At 44.5% G+C, this 17,136-nt stretch overlaps 1 protein-coding gene across 1 annotated transcript; it reads left to right on the top strand.

The window, feature by feature from the left end:
* Window positions 1-10,924: 10,924 nt before the first annotated feature.
* On the top strand, window positions 10,925-13,549 carry LOC311114460 (carbohydrate sulfotransferase 3-like). The gene is made up of 2 exons (XM_084189709.1): window positions 10,925-13,243; window positions 13,329-13,549. Exon 1 carries the CDS (start codon window positions 11,674-11,676, stop codon window positions 13,009-13,011), a length of 1,338 nt encoding a protein of 445 aa, XP_084045835.1. The 5' UTR covers window positions 10,925-11,673; the 3' UTR covers window positions 13,012-13,243; window positions 13,329-13,549.
* Window positions 13,550-17,136: the final 3,587 nt, after the last annotated feature.

Below are 17,136 nucleotides of genomic sequence, written 5' to 3'. Positions count from 1 at the left end.
GAAATGATGGAGAGAGACACCAGACAAGACACAGAGACAGCAACAGAAGAATATGATATGATGGAGAGAGACACCAGACAAGACATAGAGACAGCAACAGAAGAATAGGATTTGATGGAGAGAGACACCAGACAAGACACAGATTCAGCAACAGAAGAATATAATATGATGGAGAGAGACACCAGGCAAGATACAGAGACAGCAACAGACAAAACACAGAGACAGCAACAGACAAGACACAGACAACAGACAAGACACAGACAGCAAAATACAATTTACAGACAGCAACAGACAAGACATAGACAACAACAGACAAGACACAGACAGTAAAAAACAATTTACAGACAGCAACAGACAAAACACAGACAGCAACAGACAAGACACAGACAGCAAAATACAATTTACAGACAGCAACAGACAAGACATAGAAAACAACAGACAAGACACAGACAGCAAAATACAATTCACAGACAGCAACAGACAAAACACAGACAGCAACAGACACGACACAGACAGTAAAAAACAATGTACAGACAGCAACAGACAAAACACAGACAGCAACAGACAAGACACAGACAGCAAAATACAATTTACAGACAGCAACAGACAAGACATAGACAACAACAGACAAGACACAGACAACAAAATACAATTTACAGACAGCAACAGACAAAACACAGACAGCAACAGACAAGACACAGACATCAACAGACAAGACACAGAGAAAGTGACAGAAGAGGGCAGATGGAGAGAGAACCAAGGTTGGTTGAGCAGAAGAGGGCATACAAGAGAGACAGCAACAGAAGAAGGCAGACAAGAGAGACAGCAACAGAAGAGGGTATAAAGAGGGTAGACAAGAGACAGTAACAGAAGAGTGCAGACAGGAGACAGCAACAGAAGAGGGTGGACAAGAGAGACAGCAACAGAAGAGGGCAAACAAGAGAGACAGCAACAGAAGAGGGCAGACAAGAGAGACAACAACAGAAGAGGGGAGACAAGAGACAGCAACAGAAGAGGGTAGACAAGAGAGACAGCAACAGAAGAGGGCAGACAAGAGAGACAGCAACAGAAGAGGGCAGACAAGAGAGACAAGAACAGCAGAGGGAAGACAAGAGAGACAGCAACAGAAGAGGGAAGACAAGAGACAGCAACAGAAGAGGGAAGACAAGAGAGACAGCAACAGAAGAGGTGAGACAAGAGAGACAGCAACAGAAGAGGGCAGACAAGAGAGACAGCAACAGAAGAGGGAAGACAAGAGAGACAACAACAGAAGAGGGAAGACAAGAGCGACAGCAACAGAAGAGGGGCGACAGGAGACAGCAACAGAAGAGGGGAGACAAGAGACAGCAACAGAAGAGGGCAGACAAGAGAGACAGCAACAGAAGAGGGGAGACAAGAGAGACAGCAACAGAAGAGGGGAGACAAGAGACAGCAACAGAAGAGGGCAGACAAGAGAGACAGCAACAGAAGAGGGGAGACAAGAGAGACAGCAACAGAAGAGGGCAGACAAGAGAGACAGCAACAGAAGAGGGAAGACAAGAGAGACAACAACAGAAGAGGGAAGACAAGAGAGACAGCAACAGAAGAGGGGAGACAGGAGACAGCAACAGAAGATGGCAGACAAGAGAGACAGCAACAGAAGAGGGAAGACAAGAGAGACAGCAACAGAAGAGGGAAGACAAGAGAGACAGCAACAGAAGAGGGGAGACAAGAGAGACAACAACAGAAGGGGGGAGACAAGAGACAGCAACAGAAGAGGGCAGACAGGAGACAGCAACAGAAGGGGACAGACAAGAGAGACAGCAACAGAAGAGGGGAGACAGCAGACAGCAACAGAAGAGGGCAGACAAGAGAGACAGCAACAGAAGAGGGGAGACAAGAGACAGCAACAGAAGAGGGGAGACAAGAGAGACAGCAACAGAAGGGGGGAGACAAGAGAGACATCAACAGAAGGGGGGAGACAAGAGACAGCAACAGAAGAGTGGACACAAGAGAGACAGCAACAGAAGAGGGGAGACAAGAAAGACAGCAACAGAAGAGGGGAGACAAGAGACAGCAACAGAAGAGGGCAGACAAGAGAGACTGCAACAGAAGAGGGCAGACAAGAGACAGCAACAGAAGAGGGGAGACAAGAGAGACAGCAACAGAAGGGGGGAGACAAGAGACAGCAACAGAAGGGGGGAGACAAGAGACAGCAACAGAAGGGGGAGACAAGAGACAGCAACAGAAGAGGGGAGACAAGAGAGACAGCAACAGAAGGGGGTAGACAGCAGACAGCAACAGAAGAGGGCAGACAAGAGAGACAGCAACAGAAGAGGGGAGACAAGAGACAGCAACAGAAGAGGGCAGACAAGAGAGACAGCAACAGAAGAGGGGAGACAAGAGAGACAGCAACAGAAGGGGTTAGACAGCAGACAGCAACAGAAGAGGGCAGACAAGAGAGACAGCAACAGAAGAGGGGAGACAAGAGACAGCAACAGAAGAGGGAAGACAAGAGAGACAGCAACAGAAGGGGGGAGACAAGAGAGACAGCAACAGAAGGGGGGAGACAAGAGACAGCAACAGAAGGTGGGAGACAAGAGAGACAGCAACAGAAGAAGGGAGACAAGAGAGACAGCAACAGAAGAGGGGAGACAAGAGACAGCAACAGAAGAGGGGAGACAAGAGAGACAGCAACAGAAGAGGGTCAACAATAGAGACAACAACAGAAGGGGGTAGACAGCAGACAGCAACAGAAGAGGGCAGACAAGAGAGACAGCAACAGAAGAGGGGAGACAAGAGACAGCAACAGAAGAGGGAAGACAAGAGAGACAGCAACAGAAGGGGGGAGACAAGAGAGACAGCAACAGAAGGGGGGAGACAAGAGACAGCAACAGAAGGTGGGAGACAAGAGAGACAGCAACAGAAGAAGGGAGACAAGAGAGACAGCAACAGAAGAGGGGAGACAAGAGACAGCAACAGAAGAGGGGAGACAAGAGAGACAGCAACAGAAGAGGGTCAACAATAGAGACAACAACAGAAGACAGAGAAAGCAATGGAGAAAGCCATTTTTCTCAGATTCACTGTTTGCGTAGACTGCTCTTTGCCTTTGTAGGGCAGTAGTTCAGGTGGCTGCCCTTGCCCTTAGTCTGCCTCCTTTCCCTCCTATCACCATGGAGACACCTTCCTGAAAACAATGACTCCATACTTCATGTCCTTAAAGATTAGAATGTTCCAATGTGGTTGGCCAAAAAGATGACAAGATAGATCACACATTCATCATTCAGGGTTTCTATCAAACAGAAATGTCACATTTCTGGTTTGTCCATACCTTGTTTCCTGCTTGTAGCAGTGTTCGTTTACAGGAATCGTTCTCTCTAACTATAAGTCACATGATTTCATGAGAATATTTTTCTGCAGTAAGAGGGTAATGCAAGTGAAGGTGTCCTTGGATCAACGTCAACAAGAGTTATAACCAACATTGTTAAATTAACTGTTGGAATTGCAAAAATATATATATGTTTTTCTTGTCAGGTACACCGGATAGGTGCAGTGAAATGTGTTGTGTTACAGGGTAAGGCATAGTAGTACAGCACCCATGAAGCAAGTTAGTGTTAAGTGCCTTGCTTAAGGGCACATCAACAGATATTCACATTGACGGCTCGGGTATTTGAACCAGCCACCTTTCAGTTACTGGCCCAACATTCTAACCACTAGGCAATGTGACCATACCATACCAAGTCCCGCCCTAAAAGAAGACAATGTTTAAGCGTTCAAATGTAGTCCATGAAGAGGTATTAGGATTATGTGCACAGCTATTCTGCCGTACAATTGCAAACTGCTGCTACACATTTGGTCAAAGATGAGTTCAGACCTAAATCAGGCTTCATAGTATCTGTTATATCTTGTGACAAAGTGTCCTGGTTCAATTATCTTCCATTTCAGAGAAAATGGAGGGTCAAATTTGCTGTAAATACTAAATCCCACTAAAAACCAAGGAAACAGCAGTAAGTGAGGTTACTGCCATCTGGCTTTGTTCCACCATGTTCTACTGCAGTTACTACGGTTTTCCTTGGTATTCTATCAGGCTCTGAGTTCAGGCCATCCCGACCATGACACTCACCCTCACACACTCCATGAGACAGCCAGTGGTCCAGTTATCACCAGAATAAACATGGCACAATTCCGCGGAAAAATTTTGGATAATTTTGGTCATAAAGTCAGTCTTGTCCAAAACTGAGTTTAGTGAGACTTGTGGTTGTGACTGCATCACAACGTAAATGAAGGTTGCCCACATGCCCACACCAAGTAATAATCAATTCAGAATGCAACTGCACCCGAACCAATCGTAATGCCTGGGGTAAATTTGGGTTGAATTTTGATATCCCTATGGGGCTAGTTAGGGACCATCAGTAAATTACACCATGTACATGGGACAACATGTTACAATTCCAATAGCTCCAAATTTGGATTGCAAAACTAGAGAGAGACATCAGACAAGACACAGAGACAGCAACAGAAGAATATGATATGATGGAGAGAGACACCAGGCAAGACACAGAGACAGCAACAGAAGAATAGGATATGATGGAGAGAGACACAAGACAAGACACAGAGACAGCAACAGAAGAATAGGATATGATGGAGAGAGACACCAGACAAGACACAGAGACGGCAACAGAAGAATAGGATATGATGGAGAGAGACACCAGACAAGACACAGAGACAGCAACAGAAGAACAGGATATGATGGAGAGAGACAGAACAGGCCATAACAGAAGAAAATAGACACAGGAGACAGTAACAAACTAGAACCTGAGACAGCAACAGACAAGACACAGATAGCAACAGACAAGACACAGATTGAAACAGACAAGACACAGACAGCAACAGACAAGACACAGACAGCAACAGTCAATACACAGACAACAGACAAGACACAGACAACAGACAAGACACAGACAGCAACAGTCAAGACACAGACAACAACAGACAAGACACAGACAACAGACAAGACACAGACAGCAAAATACAATTTACAGAAGAGGGCAGACAAGAGAGACAGCAACAGAAGAGGGCAGACAAGAGAGACAGCAACAGAAGAGGGCAGACAAGAGAGACAGCAACAGAAGAGGGCAGACAAGAGCGACAGCAACAGAAGAGGGGAGACAAGAGAGACAGCAACAGAAGAGGGCAGACAAGAGAGACAGCAACAGAAGAGGGGAGACAAGAGAGACAGCAACAGAAGAGGGCAGACAAGAGAGACAGCAACAGAAGAGGGCAGACAAGAGAGACAGCAACAGAAGAGGGGAGACAAGAGAGACAGCAACAGAAGAGGGGAGACAAGAGCGACAGCAACAGAAGAGGGCAGACAAGAGCGACAGCAACAGAAGAGGGGAGACAAGAGAGACAGCAACAGAAGAGGGGAGACAAGAGAGACAGCAACAGAAGAGGGGAGACAAGAGAGACAGCAACAGAAGAGGGGAGACAAGAGAGACAGCAACAGAAGAGGGCATACAAGAGAGACAGCAACAGAAGAGGGCAGACAAGAGAGACAGCAACAGAAGAGGGGAGACAAGAGCGACAGCAACATAAGAGGGCAGGCAAGAGCGACAGCAACAGAAGAGGGGAGACAAGAGAGACAGCAACAGAAGAGGGGAGACAAGAGACAGCAACAGAAGAGGGGAGACAAGAGAGACAGCAACAGAAGAGGGGAGACAAGAGACAGCAACAGAAGACAGAGAAAGTAATGGAGAGAGGCAGAGGAGGGGAGATCAGACAGTAGACTGTATCACTTAAAGCTGCTCTATAGATTATAATTACTGCACAGTGAGTGTGTGTGTGTGTGTGTGTTGGGGGGGGGGGGGGGGGGGGTATGTGTGTGTGTCTGTGAGTGTGTGTGTGTGTGAGAGAGAGAGAGTAAATAATGGTAAAACAGCATTATAATGATAGTCATACAATGTCAAATATTTCTTAAGTATAAACATTCTCCATGATGAAATAACCTTAGGCCTACTATAATACAACATTGAAAACATGAAAACACGACTACATAACACCATTAAATACAGTTGGAAGGTAGTAACAACTATCAAACCGTTTCCATCAAACAGATAAACAACAAGAAAGTTGGATCAACATATTTAGATTTCTTGATGCTGCACTTTGCCGTTGCATTACCCATATACTTGTTTAAGGTCATACAAAGGCAGAGTTCAGTATCAGCATTTTAGGGGTCATAGGTCAGATCAGTGGTTATGGTTGATATGCACAGACATTTGCGTAGACTGCTCTTTGCCTTTGTAGGGCAGTAGTTCAGGCGGCTGCCCTTGCCCTTAGTCTGCCTCCTGTCCCTCCTATCACCATGGAGACACCTTCCTGAAAACAATGACTCAATACTTCATGTCCTTAAAGATTAGAATGTTCCAATGTGGTTGGCCAAAAAGATGACAAGATAGATCACACATTCATCATTCAGGGTTACTATCAAACAGAAATGTCACATTTCTGGTTTGTCCATACCTTGTTTCCTGCTTGTAGCAGCGTGCGTTTACAGGAATCGTTCTCTCTAACTATAAGTCACATGATTTCATGAGAATATTTTTCTGCAGTAAGAGGGTAATGCAAGTGAAGGTGTCCTTGGATCAACGTCAACAAGAGTTATAACCAGCATTGTTAAATTAACTGTTGTAATTGCAAAAAAATATTTATGTTTTTATTGTCAGATACACCGGATAGGTGCAGTGAAATGTGTTGTTTTACAGGGTCAGTCATAGTAGTACAGCACCCATGAAGCAAGTTAGTGTTAAGTGCCTTGCTTAAGAGCACATCAACAGATTTTCACATTGACGGCTCGGGTATTCAAACCAGCGACCTTTCAGTTAATGGCCCAACGTTCTAACCACTAGGCAATGTGACCACACCATACCAGGTCCCGCCCTAAAAGAAGACAATGTTTAAGTGTTCAAATGTAGTCCATGAAGAGGTATTAGGATTATGTGCACAGCTATTCTGCCGTACAATTGCAAACTGCTGCTACACATTTGGTCAAAGATGAGTTCAGACCTAAATCAGGCTTCATAGTATCTGTTATATCTTGTGACAAAGTGTCCTGGTTCAATTATCTTCAGTTTCAGAGAAAATGGAGGGTCAAATTTGCAGTAACTACAAAATCCCAGTAAAAACCAAGGAAACAGCAGTAAGTGAGGTTACTGCCATCTGGCTTTGTTCCACCATGTTCTACTGCAGTTACTACGGTTTTCCTTGGTATTCTATCAGGCTCTGAGTTCAGGCCATCCCGACCATCACACTCACCCTCACCCACTCCATGAGACAGCCAGTGATCCAGTTATCACCAGAATAAACATGGCACAATTCCGCAGAAAAACATTAGATAATTTTGGTCATATATTCAGTCTTGTCCAAAACTGAGTTTAGTGAGACTTGTGGTTGTGACTGTTCACAACGTAAATAAAGGTTGCCCACATGACTACACCAAGTAATAATCAATTCAGAATGCAACTGCACGCGACCCAATCGTAATGCCAGTGGTAAATTTGGGTTGAATTTGGATATCCCTATGGGGCTAGTTAGGGACCGTCAGTAAATTACACCATGTACATGGGACAACATGTTACAATTCCAATAGCTCCAAATTTGGATTGCAAAACTAAAGAGAGACTCAGACAAGACACAGAGACAACAACAGAAGAATATGATATGATGGAGACAGACACCAGACAAGACACAGAGACAGCAACAGAAGAATAGGATATGATGGAGAGAGACACCAGACAAGACACAGTGACAGCAACAGAAGAATAGGATATGATGGAGAGAGACCCCAGACAAGACACAGAGACAGCAACAGAAGAATAGGATATGATGGAGAGAGACACCAGACAAGACACAGAGACAGCAACAGAAGAATATGATATGATGGAGAGAGACACCAGACAAGACACAGAGACAGCAACAGAAGAATAGGATATGATGGAGAGAGACAGAACAGGCCATAACAGAAGAAAATAGACACAGGAGACAGTAACAAACTGGAACCTGAGACAGCAACAGATAAGACACAGATAGAAACAGACAAGACACAGACAGCAAAATTCAATTTACAGACAGCAACAGACAGGACACAGACAGCAACAGACAAGACACAGACAACAACAGACAAGACACAGAGAAAGTGACAGAAGAGGGCAGATGGAGAGAGAACCAAGGTTGGTTGAGCAGAAGAGGGCAGACAAGAGAGACAGCAACAGAAGAAGGGAGACAAGAGAGATAGCAACAGAAGGGGGGAGACAAGAGAGACAGCAACAGAAGGGGGGAGACAAGAGAGACAGCAACAGAAGGGAACAAGATCCCACAAAACACAACTGCCCAAACGGCTACCTAAGTATGGTTCCCAATCAGAGACAACAAGCAACAGCTGATTCACGTTGCCTCTGATTGAGAACCACCCCGGCCAACATAGAAACACATGAACTAGAAACTGAAACATAGAACACAAAACATAGACTCTACACACCCTGGCTCAACATATGAGAGTCCCCAGAGCCAGGGCGTGACAGACAGCAACATAAGAATAGGATATGATGGAGAGAGACACCAGACAAGACACAGAGACAGCAACAGAAGAATAGGATATGATGGAGAGAGACATCAGACAAGACACAGAGACAGCAACAGAAGAATATGATATGATGGAGAGAGACACCAGACAAGACACAGAGACAGCAACAGAAGAATATGATATGATGGAGAGAGTCATCAGACAAGACATAGAGACAGCAACAGAAGAATAGGATATGATGGAGAGAGACATCAGACAAGACACAGAGACAGCAACAGAAGAATATGATATGATGGAGAGAGACACCAGACAAGACACAGAGACAGCAACAGAAGAATCAGATATGATGGAGAGAGACACCAGACAAGACATAGAGACAGCAACAGAAGAATAGGATATGATGGAGAGAGACACCAGACAAGATGAAAGACATCAATAGACGACACAGAGAAAGTGATGGAGAGAGACAGAGGAGGGGAGAACACACAGTAGACTATCACTAAAAGCTGATATAGGGATTCTAATTACTGCACTGTGTGTGTGTGTGTGTGTGTGTGAGAGAGAGAGAGAGAGAGAGAGAGAGAGAGAGAGAGAGAGAGAGAGAGAGAGAGAGAGAGAGAGAGTGAGAGAGAGAGAGTGAGAGAGCCAGAGTGAGAGAGAGAGAGAGAGAGAGAGAGAGAGAGAGAGAGAGAGAGAGAGAGAGAGAGAGAGAGAGAGAGAGAGAGAGAGAGAGAGAATGAGAGAGAGAGAGAGAGAGAGAGAGAGAGAGACAGAGAGAGAGAGTGTTTAGGTACTGTGGGATTATTTAATCAGTTTGGCTCATTGGACAGGTCAGAGTCTATATTTGAAGTTATTGAGTGGTTTTTGGCAATACACTAGTGATGTATTCATGGATTTTGCTGTTGAAATTCCTTCCCGGACCCTCCTACTGGCTACGGGCTAAGCCACCGATGTCTTCAAATCCTAGGGGAGAGAGGAGCTGCTACCCCTGGGGAGAGAGGAACTGCTACCCCTGGAGAGAGAGGAGCTGTTACCCCTGGGGAGAGAGGAACTGCTACCCCTGGGGAGAGAGGAGCTGCTACTCCTGGAGAGAGAGGAGCAGCTACCCCTGCGGAGAGAGGAGTTGCTACCCCTGGGGAGAGAGGAGCTGCTACCCCTGGGTAGAGAGTAGTTGCTACCCATGGAGAGAGGAGCTGATACCCCTGGGGAGAGAGGAACTGCTACCCCTGGAGAGAGAGGAGCTGTTACCCCTGGGGAGAGAGGAACTGCTACCCCTGGGGAGAGAGGAGCTGTTACCCCTGGGGAGAGAGGAGCTGCTACCCCTGGAGAGAGAGGAGCTGTTACCCCTGGGGAGAGAGGAGCTGCTACCCCTGGGGAGAGAGGAGCTGTTACCCCTGGGGAGAGAGGAGCTGCTACCCCTGGGGAGACAGGAGTTGCTACCCCTGGGGAGAGAGGAGCTGATACCCCTGGGGAGAGAGGAGCTGTTACCCCTGGGGAGAGAGGAGCTGCTACCCCTGGGGAGACAGGAGTTGCTACCCCTGGGGAGAGAGGAGCTGTTACCCCTGGGGAGAGAGGGGCTGCAACGAAGAGAGACTGCAACCCTGCTTGGGAAGAGCTTAACGATTGGTGATTGTTGGGGCACGTTTGGCAGGAGCTTCAGTAATGAAGATTGCTGAACTTGCTGATGTTTCACAATATGCCATGGCCGTCTCAGTCACCAGGTCTCAACCCAATTGAAGACAACCATCAACAAAACACTAAATTATGGAATTTCTTGTGGAAGAATGATGTCACATCCCTCCAATAGAGTTCCAGACACTTTTATTTTCTTATTTTTAATTTTTTAACCTTGACAATAAACACTTTAATGAACCACAAACACTTGATGTTTAGGGATGGCACACACATAGGGAGACAGTTTGCGTTCCTTCTCACACATGCACCTAGGAAGATGCAGTGTTTCTCAACCTGTCATTTTACATAATGTTGCAAGACACATACCATCAAATTAATCCATAGACTTTTGTCCATATTTACAGAAGGCTGTCATTTCACAAATTGTTCCTATATTGAAAGGACATAGGGAAAATAAAGTCAAACATTTCAATACATAACAAAATAATAAAAACAATCACAGCATTACTCAGTCTTAATGTATTTTAACCATATTAACCAGTTTAATCAAATTGTTTTCATTTGGAACACTAAATCAGAACTACATTTGGAGTTCCAGACACTTGTAGAATGTATGCCAAGGCACATTGTAAGAGCTATAAAGAGACAGGGAGTGGGAGAGAGAACAGGTAGAACCTGATATGGAAATGAGCAGAACAAACTAAAGGAACTTTCCACCACCGAATGATCATTCCAGACTCTACTTCTATTGAGAGACATATAAAAGGTAAGACGACGATTGTTATGATATTAATATAGTTGATGATATTGTTATGTGTATTAATATAGTTGATGATATTGTTATGTGTATTCATATAGTTGATTATTTTTTAGAGGTAGAGCGGCACACTCGGTCACGGTTGGAGTTCCTGCCCTTTCGTTGGGATTAGATGTGTAAAATTATTATTTTCCAAACGTTAATGTTTTTTTTTTTTTTTACACATATCTTCCCCCAGTTAATTTCTTGTCATTATTGATCTGAGTTTATTTTCTTTATATTTCGTGTGGACAGTTTGAGATACTTTTTTTTATTTCTAAACTTTTCTTTCTAAAATGTCAACGTTTGCTTGCGTATTTTAGTAGCCTACCTTCGTCTATGGAATCATCTTGGGGATATTAGAAATAGCCTAACGGACATGGAGTGGGTTATGAACTTTTCCCACACAAGGTGCCTTTTGTTCATGAATAAGGCAGCGTGCTTTTGGAGGGTTAGACCATGAGGGAACCCATCGAGCGCACAACTGTCGATTAGGCGACTGGTTGCTTGAGAGCTTCAAAATAAAATGAATGAAACAGCCGTGTTTACGATGGGAAATACAACAACGAACAAGTGGAGGACTCTTTGAACAGGCAGCTGGAGTCTGGAGAAGAGGATTGGCAGAACCTATTAAGAAGACAGTCCGTGACAGCAGCATATCCCAGCACAGCTACATCACAGAATGAGGTTGAAGTACTCTATCTCCCTTGTCTTCATTGTGGCACTGGTCATCATTGAGAAGGAAAACAATATTATCTCATGGGTCTCAGACAAGCTCACCCCAAAGCAGACCCCCCAGACACCCCTCCAGCCCAGTAACTCTGCCCCAGCCTCAGCCCTGGGTCTCCTGAAGTTCAATGGCTCCTCCTTCACTACGCTGAGCAAGCTGGACCCTGCTTTCACCCTCATGAAGAGACGTCTGGAGAACTACACCGAGCAGAGGTCAGAGGTCATAGGATCAGCAGGAAACAGAAAGCACATCCTCCTATTGGCCACCACGCGGACAGGCTCCTCCTTCGTGGGCGAGTTCTTCAACCAGCAGGGCGACAACATGTTCTACCTGTTTGAGCCGCTGTGGCACGTCGAGAGATCGCTGACGTTAGAGACCGGCGGGACCAATGACACGGCCGCCGCCCGGGCCTACCGAGAAGTCCTCCAGGGACTCTTCCTGTGCGACTTCACCCCTCTGGAGAGCTTTATTGACCCACTTCCTGTAGACCACGTCACCTCAGCCCTGTTCAGGAGAGAATCTAGCAGCTCTCTCTGTGAGGAGTCCGTCTGTAGCCCGTTTGTTAAGAAAGTATTTGAGCGCTACCACTGCCGGACCAGGAAGTGTGGTCCCCTCAACCTGACCATGGCGTCCGAGTCATGCCAGCAGAAGGAGCACAGGGCCATTAAATCCGTCCGGGTGCATCAGCTGGAGACCCTGAGACCCCTCGCTGAGGACCCTCGTCTGGATATCAAGTTCATCCAGCTGGTGAGGGACCCCAGGGCGGTTCTGGCCTCACGCATGGTGGCCTTCTCTGCAAAGTACAACAACTGGAAGAAGTGGGCCGTGGACGGGGACGTGCCCATTGACGACGACGAGGTGAGGAACCTGAAAGGGCACTGTGACAACATCAGGATGTCTGCGGAGGTGGGCCTGAGGCAGCCGTCGTGGCTGAGGCGGAGGTACATGCTAGTACGGTACGAGGATATCGCTAGATTCCCTATGAGGAAGGCAGCGGAGATGTACAAGTTCACCGGGATCCCGTTCACTCCTCAGGTGAAAGACTGGGTACTAAAGAACACCCAGGCTTCCAATGAGACTAGCGGAGTGTATTCAACACAGAAGAACTCCTCCGAGCAAGTAGAGAAATGGAGGTTCAGCATACCGTACAAACTAGCCCAGGTGGTGCAGAGAGTTTGTGGACCCACGATGAAACTGTTTGGGTACAGGTTTGTGAACAGCGAGGCGATGCTGACGGACAAGTCTATCAGTTTGATCGAAGAAAAGGTTTTCATACAAAACTTTTCGTAGACATTTTACTGTAACTCTGAACTCTGCTCAACAGACAAAGTGTTAGGCCTACTGCTGCTAGGTAGCTCTCTCTCTGCTCTTCCCCTCCCCTCTGTCTGTCCTTGATTGCAGGAGTGAAGTCTGGTGTGCGGGAGTCAGGGTTCCAGCTGCAGCTCATTCACCATAATCACCTCAGCCTTTAAGACCCGGTCAAACTTGCCACTCATCGTCAGATCATAGTCAAGACGACCATGTTAGTCTAGCTGCCGACTCAACCTGTTTGTTTTCGCTCTTTGTGTTTTTTGGCCTGTTCTATTTACTTTTCTCCTGTGCCACAGATTATTGGAACCTGACTCCTGCCTCCGCTTCACTCCTGCCACCACCATCCTGCTTTCCACTACCGGACCTCCCTTTTGGACTCACCACGGACACTAGGACATTACGGTACCACACCTGCTCTGGCCTGGATCTGTTACCCTCCCTGTAACCTGGACTTGCTCTTCCCCTATTATTGGAAACCTGGACAAATTGAACATTGTAAATAAACCTGTTAAACCTTCTCTGGCTCGGTGTAGTTGTCTGCATTTGGGTTCAAATCCAGTTTAATCATGACACAAAGTGGACATACAGATACGATTATGAAGTGATTGTTGTGAGGATATTTATTGGGGACTGTACTAGTCTACAACAGAGTAATGTATAAGACCCTTTATATATATATATATATATATATATATATATATATATATATATATATTAAATGATAACATGTTACACTCCAGGGTGTAGAAAGAAATACACATTTATGTGTGTAATTGTGGAAAAAACGATTGAATGAAGACAAAAACAGGTACTACCTTTTAAAGCTTTACAGGGATATTTAACAAAAGAAAACCCTTGTTTTATGAGTTTATATGGTATTAAAGTTGTTTGTTACGCACCTTTGTCACCTTGTCACCCCAAACCAAGTCATACTTTTTAAACCAAATCTGGTTGTAGAGTGGCCAAGCTTGAGTCCTTGAAGAGTTTGCCAATTGAAATGTATTTTTTTTCTGTCAAGCTAGCCATGGGTTAATAACAGTAGCTGCTTTTGAACTGAGCTGTAGAGAAGGTAGCTAAATGAATGACTTGCTCTGTGTGTGTGGATAGCAGGATACTAGTAGGGCATTCCAAGGTTTTGGTCTTGTATTTTCTATATCATTTACCATAAAGAAGGGATGTTCTTTCATGTTAATTTAATATATTATTTTATTTGTATTGAGATTGAGAGATTATGGCTATGGCTTTTGCACATGCTACATAGATGGATAGTTTTCTCCCCGCTAACTGATGGGACCCATATTTCCAGACCTGGGTTCAAATAGTATTAGAAATCTTTCATATACTTTTAGCATTTGCTTTAGCCTGCCAGGAGCGGTGTTTGCAGTATTGCAATTAGTCTATTGGTTAATAGCACCAGGCAAGCTCAATCAAGCCTAGCCAAAATAATATTATTATTTTGAATACTATTTGATCCCAGGTCTGCTTCACGCACACATAGGCTAGGTGGCTGAGTAGCTGTACATGCATGTTACTGTTTTAGTTTTAATTGGCTGTTAGTGTTTCACATTGTGGAAGTCGACGGTGAGTGTAGCGACTCATTCTGTAGAAACAGATGTCTACAGTGGTTTGTATGTACAGACAGACTGCATCCCAAATGGCTTCCTATTCCCCATAGTGCACTATAGGGAATAGACACAGACATTCCTCTTGCAGCTGGTTTGCAGAATTGTGTGAGATTAATCAGCAGCTTTCTGTCCATTGACACTAGTCTCCTGGCTGGTGATAATGGAAGAGAAGAGGCTCTGTCGTAGCCGGCCGCGACCGGGAGACCCATGGGGCGGCGCACAATTGGCCCAGCGTCATCCAGGGTAGGGGAGGGAATGGCCAGCAGGGGATATAGCTCAGTTGGTAGAGCATGGCGTTTGCAACGCCAGGGTTGTGGGTTCGATAAAATAATGTATGTGCTAACTGTAAGTCGCTCTGGATAAGAGCGTCTGCTAAATGACTAAAATGTAAATGTAAATGTATTGTTATGTGTATTAATATAGTTGATGATATTGTTATGTGTATTAATATAGTTGATGATATTGTTATGTGTATTAATATAGTTGATGATATTGTTATGTGTATTAATATAGTTGATGATATTGTTATGTGTATTCATATAGTTGATGATATTGTTATGTGTATTAATATAGTTGATGATATTGTTATGTGTATTCATATAGTTGATGATATTGTTATGTGTATTAATATAGTTGATGATATTGTTATGTGTATTAATATAGTTGATGATATTGTTATGTGTATTAATATAGTTGATGATATTGTTATGTGTATTCATATAGTTGATGATACTGTTATGTGTATTCATATAGTTGATGATATTGTTATGTGTATTCATATAGTTGATGATATTGTTATGTGTATTCATATAGTTGATGATATTGTTATGTGTATTCATATAGTTGATGATATGTTTTGTAGACAGTGTTATAATAGGCCTACTCTCCTTAAAATGTTTGGATATAAATTAGATGCGTGGGGTGAATTCCTTCTGTTTCCATCTTTGTGCCCCAGGGTGATCGCTCCTACACTATCTAGAATCTAAAAGGGTTCTTTGGCTGTCCCCATAGGAGAACCCTTTGTAGAACCCTTTTTGGTCCTAGGTAGAACCCTTTTGGGTTCCATGAAGAATCCTTTCCTCAGAGGGTTCTACGTGGAAGCAAGAAGGGTTTTACCTGGAACCCAAAAGCGTTCTCCTGTGGGGACAGCCAGAGGACCCTTTTGGAACTCTTTTTTCTAAGAGTGTACTGTATCATAGGTCTATAGACTTGTCTTCTCAAAACAGGCTTAAAACACAACAAGCAACTAACATTTTCTCTTTCTAATCTACTGTTAACTCTTTTCACTCAGGAAGGTATGTTGTGTGAAAGAGAGACTAATAAATACTGTGGAAAGACTAACAACAACTTACACTTCCTCAAAACAGGTTGTGTGTATTCATTAGTGCCCACCGTAGCAAAACGTTTGGCAACGGAAACCGTTTAGGTCACGTTGGACAGCGTTTGGAGTAAACTGTTTATGCAACATTTTAAAACTGTTGGCTGCAGAGTAAACTAATGAATACGACCCAGGTTGTAGCCTACAACTCGGCTGTTGATGCCTGCCTCATGCTGAAACCTGTATGTAGCCTGAGGGGTGGACTATGATGCAAGCTAGATACACTAGTTTTCTAAAGCTAGCTTCAGTTAGCTTCACATTCCAGCTCAGGCCTCATCCATAGGAATGTACAGAGCGCTAGTCATCAGGAAGGTGCTCTGAGCAGAATAGTAGATATCTCAATGACTTGACATGTTCTGGTTGTGAATTCAGGCTACAAGGTGAGAATCCTGCCAGGAATGATTGTAAAGTGTGTAGAGAAATTAAATGTATGGTGTAATTTTAGTCCAGTGAAAGGAAGTAAAACACTCAGACCTAACAGTCTACTTCTACTGAGACAGGTACGTGTCAGTTTAATCATACAAAATGGCGCTAACTGAATGTGGGCAAGTCAAATTCAATATATTTATATATTATAGTTCTACATTTAACATTTGATGTGATAACTGTAATTGTATCATAGTTCTACTATATTGTAGCGATCCTCGCTATATGAGCAACGTCACAATTCCAACCAAGTAACCCAATTGGTGCCATCGGCGCGATGCGTACGTTGTTTGCCTTTTACACATGCAACCTGGGTTCGCTTCCCTGCTCCACTGTTCGCTACATTGGTGTCAGAAGTAGTATGGTGTCTGTGAGGCCATCAGAATTTATGGTCTGGATGTGTGAGGGGTCTGAGTAGTCGAAGCATGGGACTTGCTTTTGTAGGGGACAGTGTGAGCCAGGTTACAATTCCCATTGCTGCAATAGGGTTAACCCCACTGCTGCGATGCGTAGGGTGTTTGCCTTTTTCGCCAGCGACCTGGTTTACCGCCCTGCCCGCTGTTTAGACTTAAAACCGATTTGTAGGTGATCAAACCTAGCCTACTTTACATAATATAAAATCTCTTACTTGTTGCAAAAAACCTTTCTGTACGGATCACTGATCCCCCTCAGATC

The sequence above is a fragment of the Coregonus lavaretus genome (assembly GCF_964263955.1).
Source record: "Coregonus lavaretus genome assembly, contig: HAP1_SCAFFOLD_1528, whole genome shotgun sequence".
Taxonomy (NCBI): Eukaryota; Metazoa; Chordata; class Actinopteri; order Salmoniformes; family Salmonidae; genus Coregonus; species Coregonus lavaretus.
This window is presented reverse-complemented; position numbering and strand designations above follow the sequence as displayed.